This window comes from Leopardus geoffroyi, chromosome A1 (genome assembly GCF_018350155.1).
Source record: "Leopardus geoffroyi isolate Oge1 chromosome A1, O.geoffroyi_Oge1_pat1.0, whole genome shotgun sequence".
Lineage (NCBI taxonomy): Eukaryota > Metazoa > Chordata > Mammalia > Carnivora > Felidae > Leopardus > Leopardus geoffroyi.
The window spans coordinates 83,198,663-83,222,830 of record NC_059326.1 but is presented as its reverse complement, the minus strand read 5'-3'; the positions used below and the strand labels follow the sequence as shown (position 1 = coordinate 83,222,830).

Here is a 24,168-nt window from a genome sequence, read left to right as displayed (position 1 = left end):
TGCTCTAACTATAAAATACACAGAAGGTTATGAAGACCTAGACTGAAACCAAAGTAAAAGTCACATTAATAATTTTCTGTTGACTAACAATAAAAACCATAGCATGACAATATAAGTATAAATATTAATATGTACTAACATATTGCATTTAATATAGTATATATATATCATTAATATAACTGCTATTAATATCAGTATTTATTTTAATGTTTTGAGTTAAAACAATATATTATTTAAATCAATTTTACTTTTTAACTGTGGTTGCTAATTTTTAAAATTACATGTGGCTCACATTACATGTCTATCAGACAGTGCTGCTCTAAGGTGTTCTAATTAACCTGGAAAAGGATAACAAGAGTAAGGGCAGCCATGATTATTCTTTATTGGCAGAGAATATCCCAAACTCTCTTTTCATGGCCCCCAGAACCTCCTTATTCCTCAGGCTATAGATGATGGGATTGAGCATGGGGGTGAGGATGGTGTAGAAGACTGCCAGAATCTTATCTTCTGTTGGAGAACGGAGATTCCTGGGCCGAAGGTAGGTGTAAACAAAAGGTGCATAGTAAAATGTCACTACAGTTAAATGTGTTGAACAGGTGACGAAGGCCTTTTTTCTTCCCTCTTTTGAGTGCATGTGATAAATAGAAAAAAGAACCCATCCATAAGAAGCAGTAATGCCAAGGAAAGGAAAGAGGAGAAAGAGACTTGTACTCACAAAAACCATGTACTCATAAACCCAGGTGTCTATACAGGCCAAAGGTAACATGGCTGGCACATCACAAAAGAAATGATCAATGGCCCTGGACCGGCAGTAAGGAATATGGAGAGCATAGACTGTGTGTGCCAAGGAGTTGATAGACCCCAAAATCCAAGATCCTATGATCATTTTCACACACATCATTTTACTCATGCGGATGGGATAATGAAGGGGGTGGCAGATAGCTACATAACGGTCGTAGGCCATTGAGGACAGAAGTAAACCCTCAGAACATGCCATAGTCAGGAAGAAAAAGCTTTGCATGCCACATCCCAGGAAGGAGATACCTTTCTGTCCAGAGAGGAAGTTGAAAACCATCTTTGGGACAGTGGTGGAAATATATATTAGGTCCATGAGAGAGAGCTGGCTGAGGAGAAAGTACATTGGTGTGTGAAGCCGGGGATCTAATCGTATGAGGTGAATCATGGCTGAGTTGCCCACTGAGGCAAGAAAGAATATGAAGACGATAAAAAATAAGAGAAAAAGGCCAGTTTGATTTGAGGGAAACAACCCCAACAAAATGAAATCATTTGAAGTTTGATTCCATTTCTCCATGAAATTGTACTGTTTTCACTCCCTTGAAAGAAAAATAAAAACAAAAGAAAGCACATAACAAGAAATTAAACAAACAGGAGCATAAAAAGGAATTATTATTTTATAAATATTTGTTTATATTGAATTGTCTTTTTTTTTCAATACTGCAGCTTTCATAGAACCAATTTTAGTATTTGAATTAAATATTCCCCTTCAAATTGTTTGCTAAGCACTGCAACAAGTGATCTTCAGTATGAAGCCTAGTATTATAGCCAGCAAAAACAAACAAAATAACTAAAACATTATTCTCTCCATAACTTTTGGTTATGCACATCACTCAGCATTTATAAGATGCCACATGAATCTCTGTATTCCCTGGTGTCTGTTAATTTAACACATTATGTTTACAGTAGTAACTGGATTATGTGACTCAAAATCTTTGTGTAAGCTTAAATTATTATTCCTCTATTACCTAGTTCTTTTCTACATCTTTAATTTCTGGTCTTTCTTCCCTAAATGGGATACTGCAGTGAGGAAAATGTTCATACTCTGCCTCTCATATTCTTATCACTTCTGTACCTTTCCTAAACATGTAATCTCCACCAAAAATCACTATCCTTGAACTGTAAAGTTCTTGCAGAACTTGTGAGATCTACATGAATTATAAAATATTATTTGAACATTCTCTCTTTCATAACGATGTTTGAATTTTTAAAGACCTACAGAAGCCAAAGTCAAATGCACAGATTTTCATACCTAATTTACTTTCCTTCAATAATTATTACCCTTTTGCAAAATATTTGGCTTAATTCAATATTTTGTAATAGGTCAAAACATTCTGAATTAGGAGAGATTACTTACCCCCTTTTTCTATTCTCTTGTTTCTGATACAGTAGATGGTAGCATAATCGATTGAAAAGCTGTTCTATTAGAAAAGCAGGTATAAGCAGGAAAATACTATTGAATTTGTAGCTTAAACATTTGTACTTACCCCCTTTGGCATATGAAAAGTGGCAATATTTGTATTATGCATTAATTACTTAAAACAATCAAGAAATATTTTCCTTTCTGGAGAATTTTTCAGGTTTCTAATGTCCAATCCTTTCCTTGAGAAGTTTTAAATGTAACTCAACATTTTATAGCTTCTCCTTTTCTCTTTCTCAATCAATTCTGGCAGTTTGTTCTTTTCTTCACTCATTCTCCTATGCATGCATAAATTGTGATTGTGGTATTTCTTACACTTCCAAATACATGTTTTATTTTTTCCTTTACCAGTTTCAGTGTGGGACTTTCTGCTCTCTGTGAGCTTCTCTGTCTGAGGGAGGCATCTGAATTGTTATGTCCAAGATTTGGGTAATATTGATTGAGTTACTGATTTTTCAACAGTAAAGCAAAACAATTAATAGTTAGTTGTGGTTTTCCACATATTCTGACTTTATTATTTTTTATTTAAATTCAACTGAGCTAACATATATGTAGAACTGATCTCAGTAGTAGAATTTAGTGATTTATCACTTATAGATAACACCCAGCGATCATCCCAAGTGCCCTCCACAATGTCCATCACCCACTTAGCACATTTCACCCCCCTCCTCTCAAGCAACCTACAGTTTGTTCTCTGTATTTAACAGTCTCTTATGGTTTACCCCTCTCTATGTTTGTATCTTATTTTTCCTTCCATTTAATTCAATATTTACCTCACATTATTTTGGTAATCAGGAATAAAATTGTGAAAAAGAACTTGCAATAGAGAAATGGAAACATTTTTATAGTTGTTTAGTTGATTCATGCTAACAATAAAATGTACATAGTCAGGAACTAAGAGGTACATACTACCATTGGACATGGGTGTTAGATGGGATAATAGACATCTGTTTTTTTTAACTTCCTAGAAATAAAAACTAATGGCCCAAAATATAAAGATCAAACATGCAGCTACCATAATGATTAATTCATTCATTCCCTCAAGCAATGTTCACTAAGCTGTTTTACTGTATGGCAGTGTTAAGTACTGAGAAGCTTTGGTGATTTAAAATAAACAATTCTCCAATCATGTAGCTAAAGTTTAGTGAATAATACAGACAACAGACAAACAAACTCTTACTTGCAACCCAATGTTATGTAGTGACTAATACTATAAAGAAAAATTAAATAATATAAATGAATAAAGAGACAGCAGGATAAGAGCACTAAAAAAGACACTCTGAAGAGGCAATTTTCAGACATGTTCAAGAGTTTTCAACTTGAGTGAACAGGAGCTAAATAGTGAAACCTATTCAGTGTATCAGGACAGTAGTGATGACACCAGGGTTTTGAAGCACAAGGTATTAGGGAATTTGTATAGGAAAAAGCAGAGTATGATAAGGACTTTGATTTTGTTCTGAGGGAAATGAGAAGCCAAGGAGAGTGAAATGATTTCATTATATTCTAGAAGTCATGCAAGATGCTCTGAGTGGAGATTTTCAAGAAGTGCACATAGGAGATATGGACATAGGAGCTACAGTTCAGGGTCTATTTTCATTAATAACCAACAGATTTCTTTAGTGGGTATGGGGCAATATTTAAGGCACTGGAATTATATCAAACACCATCCCCTGTTTACATTAAAACTTGGAGAATATTTTTGAAGGAAACAAAACATTCCCAGAAAGAGAATATGGCATTTCTATGTGGTGGCATCAGAATTATTCACAGGGGTTAGGCTCTGTTCATATTTAATATTATTCTTCTTGTAACAATTAAGTTCAATGATAAATGTCCATCCCTTGGTATGGACCATGGTTGTGAGTGCAGGATGCCTAGCAATCATTCTAAACTGTTATGACCCTCAACAGAATGCTGATGAAGGAACATCAGTGAAACAGCTCTATATCTTATTATTTGTTCATGTTCAACTCCCTCACCTGACTTTTGGGTTTTTTCCTTTATGCTGAGGATTGTCCTGATTTTCAACAGAAAATAGTAAGGCCTGAACCAATCACTAGAGTTGGTCACCCATATGGGGATAATGTAGGACCGGATTATCAGTCTCTCTCTATGACCTCATACAGCAAATATTGCATCATGTCTCTCAACATTTTATTTGCCTGATGAACCAAAGCTTACCTTAGTACTCAATTAATAGTTCATACTCATAAAAGGTGGCCAGATCAGTTCAAAAATCACTCTTTGGCATCATGTGGTCTGGAAATTAGGAGAAAATAGACTTTGGGATACTTTCCTTCTTACTTTGTTTAATTACAGTTTAAATTCAGGGGAAAAATGCACCAACCATTTCTACAAACCAATTGCAAGCACTGAACAAACAGGCTGTTTTTGTATTCTATTGGAAAGTCATATTGTAAAGAGAAATGTATACATTTTGATTTTATGTTGCATAAATTAGAGTTCAGAATGTCAGAAAGATTCTTTAGTGGTAGTTAAAACATTTTTTGTTTGTTTCCTAAATTGAAAACTAGCATCTCATAAAGCAATGGAAGGCATAGTTACTTTCAGAGTCTTGTAAATCTGGGACTTTAAACTTTTAGGACATAAGACATAGGGTCTATTTTAATTAATATCCAAAAGATTTTTTACTGGGTATGGGGCCATATTTAATCCACTAAATTACATGAAACCCCACCCCTGTTTACACTATATCTTAGAGAATATTGTTCCTGGAGCTACAAGCTGGATCTATCATGAATGTCTCCCTGGATCATCTTAAGAAGCACATTGCTGAAATTTATATAGCTAAAAGGAAAAAAAGTCTTCAACTTAAAGGACTTCTATATGTAAACGTGCCTATCTCAGGTTCTAAATATACTTTGTAAAAGTTACAAGTTAAGCACAAGACCAATAAGAAAATCATTAGTCTGAGCCTCAGCTAATTCAATGCCAACAACGTTATAGGATGGCTGTGAAGATGGAATTTATTGAGTTCTGTGTGTTTAGCACATAGTCCTCAATAGGTGCTAATCTCATTTGTTCATTTCATATCTTAAGCATTGAGAAGCCTCAAGTCCAGAGAGATTAAGTGACTTAATTATGTCACACACACAACTCCAGCCACACATCATATAATTATAATAGGGTTATACATTTTAATATTTTAAGTTTATTCTTAGGTTTTCCAGTTTTTTATGGAGCTGCTTATTCTCTATAAAGTAGAAAATATTTCCCTTAGAGAAAAACCACATCTCTAAAATATTTCCCTGAGTTTTAACTAACACAAATCAACTTAATTCAGCAATATTGCTGTGACTCACCTCGTCTGAAGTTCTTGAGTTTGTATTTTGGCAGAGAATATTTTTATATTGACAACATTGCCTGTTAATAGTCCACTGAATTATTTAAAATGTTTAAGCAACAAACTTTGTTAACATAGTTTCTCAGGCTATCCCACAAGATCACGTAATTGATCACTAGTCTCTGCATCAGATCAAAATTCTCTGACAATGAGGGCCTTTTCTTTATCTCCTAAAATTTAGGAGAGGTAAATTTCCAGGGATACTTTTTAACATCTGTTTCTCACTTCTATTGCTCATCAATCTCTTTAATATAAAACCTATGGGCACATTTAAAATCCTGTTGCCTGTAACTTGTTGGAATCAGAAAACAATTCTCTCTAGTGATTTTTTTTTTCCATTTTGTAAGTAATGATTAGTTAAAACATCTTCCTGTCCTATTATCTTGCCAAGTGAAAGCAGACTAAGACATTTTACACTTAATTCCCTCAGGTTCTACTGTAGGAAGTCAGAAGGATGAGTTACTATATTTAATATGCAAAACCTTACATCATTAAGACAGAAATTCCTCTTTCTCTTAATTGATCCCCAATGACCAAGTCCACAGGGGCCAAAATTCAAGAAACTCACTTCACTTATTTGAAGATCCACTCAGTTATGCACCTAGATAGAGTAAATCAATCAACCAAATCAACACTGTTGCATTCTGCTAATGCAGAATTAGGCTAAAGACAGATGAACTTGATCATTCTAGAACACGATTTGAGAGCTATAAAAGATGTCAGATAATGCTTTCTGAATTTTTGTAAGAAAACAAGGATTCAAGAGATGCAAGAGTGTAAGTGCTCAGCTATACAATAGCAGAGCTACTATAGGGACAGTTTCCTACCTACTAATGAGTTTGCAGACGGAATTATTGGTGATTGTGAATAAATTAAATTATGCTGTGTCAAAACATTTTCTTATACTTGTAGAGTTATAAGACAGTTAACCCATGTCAAGACATTTATCTGGTCAGGTGTCCTGCTGAAGTGGGAAACTGACTTCTAAAGACAGTGCAATAAAATGAGCATTTAGACTCAGAGAGGAATTTTATATGGCAAGTAACACTGATTAAAAGGTGGACTGGGGAAAAGTACTTAAAATTCTACCTTGCTGCCAAGTTCTAATGGATATCCTAAGAAATAAATGGGGTGATATATATCAAATGCTTACAAGTACCTGCTGCAGGGAAAGTGAATAATACATTTTAGAAGGTCTTATTTATTACCCAATCATTCCACAGATTTGTAACTCAGAGTTTATAGTAAAAGTAATTTTTAACTCTTGCTTTTGTTTAAAACGTGGCACTTACCCTAGTAAGAGATGAAAGAATATTACTTAACAAAATTCTTCTAAATAAATATAAATCTCTCAGATATATATATACATATATACATATGTCATGGCACATCACACACACACACACACACACACACACACATACACACACACACACACACACACACACATATGTCATGGCAAATATGAAATATAAAACTGGAGAAATTAATTACATTGCTTTACATTTGATGAGAAAATAAGTTATAAATACGTACAAATATTAAATATTTTGGTTGTTACTTTGGGTCTTTTATCATAATATCTATGTTTCCCTGTCTTGTGTTGTGGCATTCCTTGCTTTTATATGACCAAAACTTCAAACCAGATAAACTCCACTCTCAAACTGCTATAAAACCCACAAAAATCCTTTCAAAGTAATTAAACAAAGATGGAGAAATGTCATAATTATTCTGACAGATCTCACTTCAAATTTATGAACACATATTTTAAGTTGGTTTTTCTGCAATATCACAGTTTGACCAAATTTTCTTCAGGATTACACCAAACTAATAATCCACACCTCTTCTTCTCTACCAAAATCCAACACACTTCCATATTCCTTGCCTCAGATGAGAAAAGAAAATAAATGTATTAGGAAAACACAATCAGAACTCAAATTATCCTGCCACTAAATATATCACTCATAATAATAGCTCATATATTTAGTATTGTTTCCTGTGATAGTGCATGAAATGACCTTGCTTTTTGTCAAATCCACTCCTATATTTTTGTACAGGATTCACTCCTTCTCACCATCTCCTCGGTCCATTTCCCTCTGCTGGATCATCATCATCAGTGCATAATCATGTTTTCTTTAGACATGTTTTCTTTATATTTCTAAAGAAAAAATGATTATGAAATATATATTATACATATATAATATATATATATTTCTAAAGAAAATGATTATTAAATATATATAATATATATGAGATATTATATATATATATGTATTTCTAAAGAAAACATGATTATGCATTGATGAGGATGATCATTTCATGCACTATCACAGGAAACAAGACTAAATAAATGAGCTATTTGTAATTTTCCTTTTTAGTGGGTTTTTTGTATGGTTTTGGAATCAAGGTAATATTGGCCTCATAGAATGAGTTTGGAAGTTTTCCTCCCATTTCTATTTTTTGGAACAGTTTCAAAATAAGAGGTATTAATTCTTCTTTAAATGTGTGGTAGAACTCCCCTAGGAAGCCATCCAGCCCTGGACTGTTGTTTGTAGGGATTTTTTTAATGATTTTTTTGATAGAGATAAAGAGAGAGAGAGAGAGAGAGAGAATGAATGTGTGTGTGGGGGGGGGGGCAGAGGGGAAGAATCTCAAGCAGGTTCCTCGTTCATCATGGAGCCTGAAATCAGGATTGATGTGACAACCCTGGGATCATGACCTGAGCTGAAATGAGGAGTTGGATGCTCAACTGACAGAACTACCCAGGTGCCTCTGTTGGGAGATTTTTGGTTACTGATTCAATTATTTTACTGGTTATAAGTATGTTCAAATTTTCTATTTCTTCCTGTTTCAGTTTTAGTAGTTTATGTTCTTTTTTTAATTCTATACATTTCTTCCACATTTCCCAATTTTCTAGTATTTAATTTCTCATAATATTCTCTTGTAATTATTTGTTTTTCCACTGTGTTGTTTGTGATCTCTCCTCTTTCATTCATGGTTTTATTTATTTGGATCCTTTCCCTTTCTATTTGAAAAGTCTTTCTAACTGCTATCAATTTTGTTAAGTATTCATAGAACCTGTTCCTAGTTTTCTTGATCTGTTCTACTGTTTTTTTTTCTATATCATTTATTTCTGCTCTAATCTTGACTATTTCCATTATTCTGTTGGTTTTTGGCTTTATTTGTTGTTTTCCCAGCTCTTTTAGATGTAAGGTTAGGTTGTTTATTTGAGACTTTTCTTCCTTCTATACACCAATAATAAAGCAGCAGGAAAAGAAATCAATGAATCAATCCCACTTAAGATTTCACCCAAAACCATAAGATACCTAGGAATAAGTCTAACTAAAGAGATAAAAATATGTACTCTGAAAACTATACAACGCTTATTAAAGACATTGAAGAAAACACAAGAAATGGAAAAATAGTTGATGCTCATGAATTAGAAGACCAAAAATTATTAAATATAGACATAGAGATATAGCTATAGTATATATTATATAGTGTAGGATAGTATAGTGTATATAGTATATACTATCAAAAGCAATTTACAATTCAATGCAATCCCTATCAAAATAGCACCAGTATTTCTCAAAAAGGTAGAAAAAAAAGAATTCTAAAATTTGTATGGCACCAGAAAAGATACTGAATAGCCAAAGTAATGTTGAAAAAGAAAATAAAGTTGGAGGTATCACAATTCGGGACATCAAGCTGTTTAACAAAGCTGTAATCATTAAGACAGTATAGTACTGGCACAAAAACATACACATAGATCAATGGAACAAAATATAAAACCCAGAAATGGATCCACAAAAGTATGGCCAACTACTTTTTTTAAAAAGCATGGAAGAGGGGCGCCTGGGTGGCGCAGTCGGTTAAGCGTCCGACTTCAGCCAGGTCACGATCTCGCGGTCCGTGAGTTCGAGCCCCGCGTCAGGCTCTGGGCTGATGGCTCAGAGCCTGGAGCCTGTTTCCGATTCTGTGTCTCCCTCTCTCTCTGCCCCTCCCCCGTTCATGCTCTGTCTCTCTCTGTCCCAAAAATAAACGTTGAAAAAAAAATTTAAAAAGCATGGAAGAATATACAATGGAAAAAAGGACAGTCTCTTCAATGTATGGTTTTGGGAAAACTGGACAGCAATATGCAGACAAATGAAAGTGTCCACTTTCTTATACCATACACAAAAATAAGTTCAAAATAGGTTAAATACCTAAGTTTGATACAGGAAACCATAAACCCTAGAGGAGAACACATGCAGCAAGCTCTCTGACTTTGGCTCTAGCAACTTCTTACCAGGCACATCTCCTAAGACAAGGGAAACAAAAGCAAAAATGAACTATTAGGACTTCATCAAGATTAAAAGCTTCTGCACAATGAAGGAAACAATCAACAAAACTAAAAGGCAACCTATGGAGTGGGAGAAGATATTTGCAAATGACATATTGGATAATGTACTAGTATCTATAAAGAACTTATCAAACTCAACACTCAGAGAATAAATAATCCAGTTGAGAAACGGTCAGAAGACATAAACAGATATTTCTCCAAAGAAGATATACAAATAGCTAATGGACACATGAAAAAAATGTTCAACATCACTAATCATCAGGGAATTACAAATCAAAATCACAATGAGATATCACTTCACACCTGTCAGAATGGATACAATTAAGAACTCAGGAAACAACAGATGTTGGCAAGGATGCAGAGATAGGGGAATCATCTTACACTGTTTTGGGGAATGCCACCTGCTGTAGTCACTATGGATAACAGTATGGAGGTTCCTCAAGAAACTAAAAATAGAACTGGCCTATGATCCAACAATTGTACCACTAGGTATTTACCCAAATGATACAAAAACACAGATTTAAAGGGGTACATGTACCCCAGTGTTTATAGCAGCATTATCAACAATAGCCAAACTATTTAGAGAGGCCAAATGTCCTAATACTTATGAATGGATAAATAAGATATGGCTTATATATATATATATATATATATAATGGAATATTACTTCACCATCAAAAAGAATGAAATATTGCCATTTGCAATAATGTGGAAGAAACCAGAGTGTATTTTGCAAAGCACTATAACTCAGTCAGAGAAAGATAAATACTAATGATTTCACTCATATGTGGAATTTAAGATACAAAACAGATAAACTTAGGGGAATGAAAAGAAAAATAAAATAAGACAAAAACAAAGAGGGAGGTAAACCATAAGAGACTCTTTGTAAAGTTTTTTTCTATTTATTTTGAAAGATAGAGAGGACACACACGACAGAGCAGGGGAGAGGGAGGTCAGGGTGTGGCAGAGAGAAGGAGAGAAAGAATCCCAACCAGGTCTGGGGCTGTCAGCACAGAGCCTGATGCAGGGTTCAAATTCATGAACCATGATATCATGACATGAGATGAATCAGACACTAGAATCAGACACTTAACTCCGTGAGCTGGTGCTCCACCATTAGAGACTAACTGTAGAGAACAAATTGAGAGTTGCTGGAGGGGAGTTGGGTGAGAGGATGAAATGAGTGATGGACATTAAGGAAGGTCCTTGTGATGAACACTGGGTGTTGTATGGAAGTGATGAATCACTAAACACAGACTCTTACTAGAATTAAGCATAATTCTTTTTGCTTGTAGAGATGGGAGTTGCTCGTGTTAAGGTGGAGTGTTGGTGGGTATTATGGATAAAGGGTTGCATAGCTATGATCAACAAAAAAATCCAGGGTGAAATGAATGGCTCTGTGATGGTGTCTCCATGATGTCTGGGGTTTTAGAACATGTTGAAAGAGTCTTCACATTTCCTTAAGTGACAAACAGGTTTTTGGTTGTGAGATTTTGTTGGTACAGAGAATCTTGGTGATAATCAACACGATTTAAGAGATAGTGAATAGTTATGGAAGACTAAGGTAGGCAAAATGGACCAAATATACACAGGGTATGAATAATTATGAGATCATTACTATTATAATTGTCAGATGACTACTCAGGTATTTGGGGAAAAGCAATATTAAAGTGGTGATATTTTGGGAATAGGCACAGATTGTGAATATATCCATTTGCTATAAGTGCTCACCTCCAGGTAGCATAACTTCACAGAAGGCCTCAGTAGTGTAGTGGAAATGTTGGCTCTTCCTGAGGTATTCCCATCTCTTTCTCTAGCCAATCTGGTGCTTACTTTATGGGCCCTTTCAGACAGTGACTATAGGGGCTTGAATAGAATCAATACATGAGCTCAGCTAAATAAACTTGGCTCCACCAAGGTTGATTTGGTTTACATTCAACCTCCCAATAAGGTAAATCAAAGTTATGACACTCATATAGTAATATTCACTGAGGAAATGAGCTCACCACATGGGGATAGGATGATTATATTGGACTTTACAGTTCTATGGGGAAGGGCAACAATTTTTTCTTCAATGTACAGTCACATGTTTTAGCTTTTCTATTTGATAGCCTGTATATATGCCTTTCTGTACAATTGCTCCCTTCAAGAACATGTTTAATTCTATCATTCATTGGCATAAATAGTGCTTTACCATTTAATTCTATGGTATATGGTTGCTGACCAGTCAATATTATTTTTTTATTTTTATTTTTTTATATAAAAAGGAAAGTGACCAACGGACTCATTCCCATAAGACACTGTTTTTGTATTGCATGCACCATCACCCAAAAAATGTCTGTCCTGATACAAGAGTGGAAATTCCTGGTGAATCTTATTTACAGTGCCACCTTGGGAAAGCACTCTACCAAATATGTTTTAAAGTCTATAATGTATGAATTAAATTGATGTGGTACTGTCTCCTTCATGCTGGTTTCCCTTACCAAATAATGGAAATAAAAGTAGTTGTTTTCATTAAGAATTAAAATAATCCACTGAAATATGCATTGACTTCTGTCCCTGGCAACTTGGGTCATTGAGAAAGAAATAAATATTCAGTCACACAGATCAAAGCACTGAATCTAACTGATTGGAACTGAAACGATATGTAGTCACTTAATGCTTCTCAGATTGTTAAACCTGAAGGTTGAAAACGGATCAGTACACTTTCTTAATGTAAATTGTCACAGATAAAGTATATTGCCGTTGCCCCAGGTGCAAGGATTAATATGCTTAAAATCCAGAGAATTCAGTGGAGCACTGTTAAGTTTTCCTTAATCAATGGTCCTGAAAAGCTAAATATATATATATAATATATATATATAAGCTAAATATGTATATTTAATATATTTAATGTATATATTTAATATATATTTAAATAAATATATATTTATATTTAAATAAATATATATATAAGCTAAATATATATATATAAGCTAAATAAATATATATATATACATATATTTAAAACTTTTTAAAGTTTATTTATTTTGAGAGAGAGAGAGCATGCAAGCAGGGAAAGGGCAGAGGTGGGGAGAGAATCTCAAATAGGCTCCATGCTGCCAGTGTGGAGTTTAATATGGGGCTCAGTCTCACAAACCAAGAGATCATGACCCAAGCTTAAATCAGATGCTTAACCGACAGCTTCTCAAGCACCCCAGAAAAGACATTTATTTAATCTTCAAAAAAAGAAATATTCACATCCAAAACAAATGAAGATTGGAATTGGCCAATTGGCCATAGCCAGCCAAAATATTGGCAGGTAACAAGCAGAACTTGAAATGTGTAATCAAAGAAGGCAGTCATAATTAACTGAGGATTTATATTTAACTGTGGAAAAAGGATTTGTAATATATATGTATATATAGATATAGATATAAGTATTGTATAATAGATATTTAATAATATATAATATATTGTATAATGTATAATATATATTGTATAATATATATAGTATTATATAATATATATATAGTATCATATATATATGTGTGTGTGTGTATATATACACATATATATTTTTTTTTCTTTCCTTCCCACCACATGAGCTATACTAGTAGTGGCTTTGATTTTGTTTTATGTGGCAGTATACCCAAATTCCTATCATCATGTGTTAGTTGAAAATATTTTTCAAATTCTATTGACCCATTCTATTTCTTTGACCCATGTGTTGTTTAAAAGTGTATGATTTAACACCTAAATATTTGAGGACTTTCCAACTATTATTGTATAACCTTTATTCATTTTTGAGAGACAGAGAGCTAACAAGGGAGAAGCACAGAGGGAGACACAGAATCTGAACGAAGTTCCAGGCTCTGAGCTGTCAGCACAGAGCGCAATGTGGGATTCAAACCCACAAACCATGAGATCATGACCTGAGCCAAAGTTGCATGCCTAACAGACTGAGCCACTCAGGTGCCCCTATTTATTGCTTAATTTCATTCTTATCTGAGATAAAACCTTGTATCACTTCTATACTTTTAAATTTGTTAAAGTTTGTTAAGACCTGGAGTGTGGTCCATTTTGGTGAATGTTCTATGTGAACTTGAGAAGCATGTGTAACTTGCTGTTGTTTCATGAAGTAGTCTATAGATGTCTGTTATATCCAAGTGATTGATGACACTGTTTAGTTGAAATGTGTCCCTACGATTTTCTGCCTGCTGGAGTTATCACCATTGACGGATAGCTGCTGAAGTCTCCAACTACGATAGTGGATTCATCTATTTTTCCTTACAATTCTATAAGTTTTTGCATCACATTTTTTGGCTCTTTGTTAGGCATACACACATTAAAGATTGTCATATTACACCTCATTTCATTCTTGTTAATTTTTTATGTTCTGAAGTTGGCTTGGTCTAATAAATATTTCTTTATTAGTTTCATACAATATATAAATTCATCCCTAATTTTTAGTCTATATGTGTGTTTATATTTAAAGTAAGTTCTTTGTAAACAACTAGATGGGTTTTGTTTTTAATTGCTATATTCAGACCATTGATATTTCAAGCCATTATTGATATAGTTATATAAATATCTACCATATTTGCTACTTTATATTTGTTGCCATTATTTCTTTTCACTCTTCTTTTGCTTTATCTGTGTTTTTTGAACTATTTTATATAAATTACTTGCTCTACTCTCTTAGTATATCAATACTTTTTGTTTTGTTTTGTGTGTGTTTTTGATTGCCCTTGAGCTCAAAACATACATTTAAAACTAACAGTTGTTGTGAACATAGGACTCTTGAAACTAATGTAACTTTGTGTCAACTATAATAAAAAAATAAAATAAAATGAGTTCAAGTACTCTTTGAAATGACACTAGAGCACTTGATGAGTAGCAGTGCAGGTATCTTATAAAAAATAATTCCCGGGCTCAATGATTGGGCGTCAGACTTTAGCTCAGGTCATGATCTCACATTCCATGAATTCGAGCCCCACACCAAGCTCTGTGCTGACAGCTCAGCCTGGAGCCTGTTTCCGATTCTGTGTCTCCCTCTCTCTCTCTGCCTGTTTCTCTCTCTCTGCCCTCCCCCCATTTGCACTCTGTCTCTCTCTCAAAAAAAAAAAAAAATCCCAATTCCTCTTTGCGATCTCTTATGGCATTAGTGTTACTTATTTCACCTATCCATAGTCTATAATCACTGAATAATTTTTGCTATTTTTTTTCTTTTTTAAGTTTTTATTTAAATTCTGCTTAGTTAACTACTCTGATTTTGAACAAAATTAGGTCAATTATGTATGACAAATAAGAATTATGTCACCCATAGATTTTATATGTTGCCTTACAATATCTTCCTTCTGAATAATTTAACATTTTTCAGGGTGAATCTTGTGGCAAAAATTTCCCAAATTTGTTTTTAAAAATTCTTTATTTTTCTCATGCTTTGAAGAATAATTTTTTTCTGCGTACAGAATTCCATGTCAGTACTTTCCCCCCAACACTTTAACGATGTCACCCCACTCTCTTTTTGCATCATATATAAGTTTTTTAATGTTTTTTATTTTTGAGAGACAGACAGAGCACTAGTGGGGGAGGGGCAAAGAGTGAGGGAGTCATAGAATCTGAAGCAGGCTCCAGACTCTGAGCTATCATCACAGACCTGACACAGGGCTTGAACTCATGAACCATGGATCATGACCTGAGGTGAAGTTGGATGCTTAACCCACTGAGCCACCCAGGTGCCCTTCTTGCATCATATCTAAAGAGAAGTCTGATTTAATTGTTACCCTTGCTGCTTTATAAGAAAAGTGATTTTTCTTCTATGCCTTTTCGCAAGATTTTCTCTTTGTCTTTGATTTTTCTGCAGTTTTAATGTAATATGGCCAGGTGGATATTTTTTTTATATTTATCCTGTTTGGAACTGTGTTTTGATGACTTTCATTAATATTGGGAAATCTTCAGACACCATTCTTTCAATTATTTTTTCTGATCCTTTTTCACTTTCCTTTACCTTCTAGTATTCCATTAATAGATTAAACCTTTTGAAATTGTCACACATGGGGTGCCTGGGTGGCGCAGTCGGTTAAGCGTCCGACTTCAGCCAGGTCACGATCTCGCGGTCCGTGAGTTTGAGCCCCGCATCGGCCTCTGGGCTGATGGCTCAGAGCCTGGAGCCTGTTTCCGATTCTGTGTCTCCCTCTCTCTCTGCCCCTCCCCTGTTCATGCTCTGTCTCTCTCTGTCCCAAAAATAAATAAACGTTGGAAAAAAAAATTAAAAAAAAAAAAAGAAATTGTCACACAATTATTAGTTTTTGTTCTGTGTTTTTCACTCTTCTGTTTTTATTTAAGTTTGGGAAGTTTCTATTGATATTGTTTCAAATTCACTGATTCTTTGCTCAACACGTTCTACTGATGAACTTATCAAAGACATTCTTCATTTCTGTTACAATGGTTTTGATTTCAAACATTTCTGCTTACTCCTTCTTAGTTCCTATATTCTTTTTTTAATTTTATTTTTTATTTTTTAAAATTTATATCCAAATTAGTTAGCATATAGTGCAACAATGATTTTAGGAGTAGATTGCTTAGTGGTCCTTAGCTATTTAGCCCATCTCCCCTCCCACAACCCCTCCCATAACCCTTAGTTCATTCTCCATATTTATGAGTCTCTTCTGTTTTGTCCCCTTCCCCCTTTTTATATTATTTTTGTTTCCCTTCCCTTATGTTCATCTGTTTTGTCTCTTAAAGTCCTCACATGAGTTAAGTGATATGATTTTTGTCTTTCTCTGACTGACTAATTTCACTTAGCATAATACCCTCCAGTTCCATCCACGTAGTTACAAATGGCAAGATTTAATTCTTTTTGGTTTGCCGAGTAATACTCCATTGTATATATATATACCTCCTCTTCTTTATCCACTCATCCATCAATGGACATTTGGGCTCTTTCCATACTTTGGCTATTGTTGGTAGTGCTGTTATAAACATGGGGTTGCATGTGTCCCTTCAAAACAGCACACCTGTATCCTGTGGATAAATTCCTAGACATCACTCAACATCAGGGAAATACAAATCAAAACCACAATGAGATATCACTCCACACCTCTCAGAATGGCTAACATTAACAATTCAGGCAACATCAGATGTTGGGTAGGATGCAGAGAAAGAGGATTTCTTTTGCATTGCTGGTGGGAAAGCAAGCTGGTGCAGCCACTTTGGAAAACAGTATGGAGGTTCCTCAAAAAACTAAAAATAGAACTACCATACGACTTAGTTTCTATATTCTTGTACAAATTACCCAATCTTTCTCGCATGTTGTCCATATTTTTTTCATTAGAGCCATTAGAATATCAATTATAGTTGTTTTAATGTACTGGTCTGTTAATTCCTACATCTCTGCCATTCTTGCATCTAATTATAATGCTTGCTCTGTTTCTTCAAAGTATGGGTTTTGTTTTGTTTTGCCTTTTATAATACCTTGTATTTTTTTTTTGTTATAATTTAGACATTTTGGAGGTGCCTGGATGGCTCAGTCAGTTAAGCATCTACTCTTGATTTTGGCTCAGGTCATGACCTCATGGTTCATGAGATCAAGCCTCACATCAAGTTCTTCACTCACAGCAGTGTAGCCTGCTTGGGATTCTCTCTCTCCTTCACCCTCTGACCCTCCCTGTTTCATGCTCTCACTTTCTCTCTCCCAAAATAAATAAACATTAATAAAAGTTGTATATATTGTATCAGTACTGTCTCCCATGGAGATTTCTGGTCTTAGGATTTGCTTCAGCAAAAAACGATTCTATTCTGTTGTCTTTGCAATTTGGAAGCGTGGATTATTTGTGATTTTGGATATCTAATACAGGAAAAGATGTTGATTTTCAGTTTCCTTAGTTTTTTTTTTTTTTCATGTTGTTGGGACAGGAGTGATAACTCCAACATCCTTACATATTGAACCAGAAGGTAGGAGTCTCTCCATGTACTAGAAAGCCAAATATTTTACCTGTGTAAAATCTGGATGGATTTTGTTAGGTGTTTTTTATTTGTTTGTTTTTCATTTTTCCTTCCAATTCTTTCTTCATCTCTGGTCATTCTGCCCTATGTCCCAGTAGATTTCCCTTAATGGAAGACACAATATGTTCTTCAGCTGTGTGATTTTGCTTCTTTAGTCATTGGGGAGCCCTGGAGAGATTGAGGACAGAAAGGCAGCTGAAGAGTGGACATTTGCTTCCCCAGTTACTTTCTATCAGGTTGTCCCAAGATAAGCTACATCTCTTGATAAAAGTTCATAGCTTCTGTGTCAGGAAATCTCCTTTATACTACATTTGATTTAAAAATTATGTTAGTTACATTTGGGAGTGGTAAAGTTTTCTTTCTCTTAGCTTCAGGTTCTGTACAGTCTGTTATGATCCCACTTATCACTCCACTCGTATGATTTATCCCCTAAATAACATATCAAAACTTTCATTTGAATTAATTTTAAAAATTATACATAGTATATGAATATAGAATATATTAATTTATGAATATATTAGCTATCACATTATTAATTAAAATTTGGATGGCTTTTTATTATAAACAACTATGCAGTGGATAAATCTGCACATGACATTCCTCATATGGTAAATATATTTGTGGTATAAACTAATATTTAGTGCATTTCATGTTTTAAGTAGAGGAAAGTTAGTCCAAATTTTTGAGAAAATAGAGTAATAATATAGAATTGAAGTTTCTTAACTTAGATCTATTATAATTTTGCCTGACATCAGACATGTATCAGGTTGGGTACAATTGCCTGTTCCCAAGTCTCTAGATAAATGACTATATTGAGGGTAAATCTTACAGAAAGTTAACCATAACACACATAGAGGAGTACATTTGGTTTGCACTGATTCATTAATTTACAAAAAATATAAAGGTGCTCAGTCAATTGAGCATCTGACTTTGGCTCAGGTCATGATCTCACAGTTCATGAGTTCAATCCCGCATTGGGCTCACTGTTGTCAATGTAGAGCCTACTCCAGATCCTCTGTCCCTCTCTATTTCTGCTCCCTCCCTGTTCAGTCTCTCTTTCAAAAATAAATAAACATTAAAAAAAGATTGATAAGAAATATGTTAATATAGCATATGTATAAATTTACATATTTCACAAAAATAAATGCTTTTGGTTCTTTCTCTAAAATACAGAAGAACAAAAATTTACTTTTGGTAACATACTAGGAGGATGCTAGTTTCATCTCATCCCTTGAACATAACTAGATAACTATAAAATCACTTTTAATACCCAAAAATCAACCTGAAGACTGACAGAACAAACTACATAGATAAAGGGAAAGAAAAAGCTACATTAAATAAGGTAGGAAATGCAGAGATGTGATTTGGGGGAGAAACAGACAGTGGGTGCTGTGGAAGAGAGGAAGCTATGGTTGTGGAGAAGGGCAAGAGAGAAAGGAACACACTAGATAACACACAAGGAGAACACCTCCCTAGGCCATTCACTGGGAAAATGAAAGGGGCTGATTTTCTATGCCCTTCCAACCAGTTGGGCTGAAAGATTGGGAATTTCAAAGGTCCTCCTGCTTCCTTGTGATAGAGCCCTGATGGCACTACCCTGCTCTTAGTAGAGAAAGCAGGCAAACAACTTCTCTAGGAGAGAAGGGGCATGCTTGGGGCACACAGTGGGAAGATTGTTCTCTCTTCCTGGAGCACATCCCTGAGAGATAGCATTCACACAGTCACCACTACTGGAACAAAGAAGTCATTGGCTCCATTTCCCTCTCCCACCTCTCAGTATAAACACAGAGCCACCTTCAGAAAGAAACTCAGCCTTAAAACTGGCTACATAACCTGCTTACACCAAGTCCCACACTCCTGTGCTCCAGTGCAACCGCCCTTCTCAGTCAAACCTTCCTCAGTTCCAGCATGGTGAGACCCTCCCACAGAAGATCAGTGTAGGTCCTTGTCCACCTCACATCCCTAAAGACTGGGCTTTTAAAAAGTCAGAAGGCTTGGCTGGGTTGGAGCCCAGAGGACACTGTGCTTCTCTGGCAAGATAGAGGGCAAACTCTGTAAGCACAGTGTGGAAAATGCAATCAGAAAAATTCCTAGGACAAATAGGAGGAAGATTATTCAATATTTTCAGAAGTGCTTCTTTGAGAGCAGCAGTCATGGAAACCTTTCTTTGGGGTCAAAGGAGCTGGCTGGTGCCATTTTCATCTCCTGCCCCTCAGCATAAACACATAGCCACCCATGGTAAGCAGCACAACATCAGCACCAGATTCCCAGCCTGCTTGTACCAATTCCCACACCCCTAAACTCAGGCAATATGGCCTTTCTTAGCCAAATTTGCCTCAGTCCCAACACAACAGACCCTTTACCCAAGAGGACCAACAGAAAACACTGCCTACACTATGTCTTCCAACCAGAGAGTTCTGCAAAGGTTCTGTTCTAATGGAATAGTATCAAGTTCCATTTAACAGGTAGGCCAGAGCACACCTAGTGACAACTCACCACATTCTGGCCAAGGACCAAACATTGTTCACAGCAGGTGAGGAAAGCCTGTGCAGATGACTGGCCTGAAGGATGGAGCAGCCAAAGCAAAACAGCAGAGTGCACACAGCAACTCACTTGGTTCGCTGAAGAACCAAGCCCTAGACAGTATTTGTCCTCTTCGTCAACAAGCCATTATACTCAGGAGCAAGAAACATAGCTGCCAGGAGCAGGAAACATAACACAAAACACAAAGACTTAGATAAAATGCCATGGTGGAGGAATTCATCCAAAATGAAGGAAAAAGATAAGGTCATGACCCAAGATCTAAGAAAAACAGATATAAGTAACATGGCTTACAGAAAATTTAAAGCAACAATGATGATACTCACTGGGCTTGAAAAAATAATTGAAAACTTCAAGAGGTCCTTACCACAGGGATAAAAGTAGTAAAAATTAACCAGTCCAAAATAAAAAAAAATGTGATAACTGAAAGTCAAAACAGACTAAATGCAATTAACCCAAGGGTGAAGAAGCACAGGTACAAATAAGTGATCAATAAGTTATCCTGAAGATAAAAAAAATGGAAAATAATAAAACAGAATAAATAAGAGAAAGAAAAAATATGGATCACAAGACTAGACTTATGGAACTCAGTGACTCCATCAAATGTAATAACATTCATATTATAGAAATCCCAAAAGAAGAAAAGATAAAAGGGGGCAGAACATTTATTTTGAGGAAATAATAGGTAAACACTTCCCTAATCTGGGGAAAGAAACAGACATGTAAACCCACAGGGAACCCTCAGCAAAATCAGCAAAACTAGTCCAATAAGACATATTTTAATTAAAAATTTCTTGATAAAGAAAATTCCTGAAAGCAGCAAGACTCCTTAACTTACAATGGGAGACACATAAATCTAGCTGCAGATGTCTCCTCAGGAACTTGGGAAACAAGAAAGGAGTGGGAGCTGATTTATTCAATATGCTGATTGGGAAAAATCTTTAGCCAAGAATACTCTATCCAGCAAGACTATCATTCAGAATAGGAGATATAAAACGTTTCCTAGACAAACAAACAAAAAATTAATAGAGCTCCTGGCCACTAAAGCAGCCCTGTAACAAATATTAAAGAGTGCTCTTTGAGTGGAAAGGATAGACCAGAAGTAACAAAGACTATAAGGTATCAAAGAAAATCTCCAGAAACAACAAAACAAGTAATAAAATGGCACTAAATGTATATCTTTCAGTGATTATTCTGAATGAAAATGGATTAACTGTTCCAATCAAAACACATAGGGTGCTAGAATGGGTGAAAAAAAAATCTCTAAGATTAATCTACATTCAGCCTACAACGAACTACTTTCACAGCTAAAGACACATCACAGACTGAAAGTGAGGGGATGGAGAAACATTTAGCATGAAAATGAAAGTAAAAATAACGCCAGAAACATTTAGCATGCAAATGGAAATCAAAAGAAAGCAATAATTATATCAGACAAATGAGACTTTAGAACAAAGACCATAAAGAAAGATGGAGGACAATATATCATAGCAAAGGGGACAATCCAATGGAGGCCTAACAATTATAATATTTATGCCCCAAACATAAGAACACCCAAATAAAAAACTTAATGAACATAAAGGCACACATTGAGAATAATAAAATAATAGTAAGGGACGCTTACACCTCACTTACATAAATAGACATAGCATCTAAATAGAAAATCACTATGGAAACAATGACTTTGAATGACACATTGGAATGATACACTGGACCAGATGGAATTAACAGATATATTCCAGACATTTCATTTCATTTCAAAAGGCAGCAGAATACGCATTCTTTTCAAGTGCACATGGGGTATTCTCCAAAATAGATCACATACTAGGTCACAACTCAGGCCTCAACAGGTACAAAAAGATTGAGATCATAACATGCAACTTTTCTGACTATAGAACTGTGAAAATTGAAATCAACCACAAGAAAAAAAATAATTGGAAAGACCAAAAACACATGGAGGTTAAACAACATATTAGTAAATAATGAATGGGTCAACCAGAAAATAAAAGAGAAAAGTAAAAATATATAAAAAACAGATGAAAATGAAAACACAATGGTCCAAAACATCTGTGATGCAGAGAAAGAGATCATGCAAGTGAAGTGTGCAGCAATACAGGCTTCCTTTAAGAAGCAAGAACCCAGTGCACCCCAATAAATGAAGCAAAAACAAATCTAAAATATCTGGAGAAAGGAAAATTAATGAAACAAAACCAGCAGAAGAAGGGAAATAATAGAGATTAAAGCAGAAATAAATGACATATAAATAAAACAAAAAAAGTAGAAAAGATCAATAATAACAGGAGTGGGTCCTTTGAAGAAATTAATAAAATTGATATAACCCTATCAATATCAATATCCAGACTTATCAAACAAAAAAGAAATAAAGAAAAGAAAGGACCCAAATTGATAAAATCACAAATGAGAGAGGAAAAATAACAACCAACACCACAAAAATATAAAAAATTATAAGGGAATATTATGAAAAACTATATGCCAACAGATTGGACCACCTAGAAGAAATTGACAAATTCCAGAAATATATAAACTATCAAAGCTGAAATAACAAGAAATATATAATTTGAACAGACTGAAAACCAGCAAGGAAATTGAAACAGTAATAAAAAATCTCCCAACAAACAAAAGTCCATGGACAGATGGTTTTATAAATGAATTCTACCAAACCTTCAGAAAAAAGTTAATACCTATTCTTCTCCCAAGAAAGAAAGAAAGAAAGAAAGAAGAAAGAAACAATCAAACAAAAGGAAGGAAGGAAGGAAAACTTACACATTCATTTTTTGAGTCCAGTATTTCCAAAACCAGGTAAACAAAAACCAGGTAAAGACTCCACTATAAAGAGAGCTACAGGCCAATATCCCTGATTAACAAGGATGAAAAAATTCTCAATAAACTACTGGTAAAAAGAATCTAACAGTACATTAAAAAATAATTCGCCAATTTGAGTTTATTTTTGTGTATGGTGTAAGAAAGTGGTCTAGGTTCATTTTTCTGCATGTAGCTATCCAGTTTTCCTAGCACCACTTGCTGAAGAGAATGTCGTTATTCCATTGGATATTTTTTCCTGCTTCATCAAAGATTAATTAGCCATTTGTTTGTGGGTCCATTTCTGGGTTCTCTATTCTCTTTCATTGATCTGAGTGTCTCCTGTCGTGCCAGTACCATACTGTCTTTATGATTACAGCTTTGTAATACAGCTTGACGTCCGGGACTGTGATACCTCAAGCTTTGGTTTTCTTTTTCAATATTTCTTTGGCTATTAGGGGTCATTTCTTGTTCCATACAAATTTTAGTACTATGTTCTAGCTCTGTGAAGAATACTGGTGTGATTTTGATAGGGATTGCATTAAATATGTAGATTGCTTTGGGTATTATTGACATTTTAACAATATTTATTCTTCCTATCCAGAAACATGGAATATTTTTTTCATTTTTATTGTGTCTTCTTCAATTTATTTCCTAAGCTTTCTATGGTTTTCACTGTATAGATTTTTCACCTCTTTGGTTAGATTTATTCCTAGGTATTTTATGGGTTTTGGTGCAATTGTAAATTGGATCAATTACTTGATTTCTCTTTCTATTTCTTCATTGTTGCTGTATAGGAATGCAACCAATTTCTGTGCATTGATTTTATATCCTGCAACTTTGCTGAACTCATTAATCAGTTCTAGCAGTTTTTTGGTGGAATCTTTTGGGTTTTCC

At 34.8% G+C, this 24,168-nt stretch overlaps 1 protein-coding gene across 1 annotated transcript; it reads right to left on the bottom strand.

Annotated features, from left to right (window-relative positions):
• Positions 1-373: 373 nt before the first annotated feature.
• LOC123597164 (olfactory receptor 2L13) lies at positions 374-1,312 on the bottom strand. The gene has a single exon (XM_045475628.1). It carries the CDS (start codon positions 1,310-1,312, stop codon positions 374-376), a length of 939 nt encoding a protein of 312 aa, XP_045331584.1.
• Positions 1,313-24,168: the final 22,856 nt, after the last annotated feature.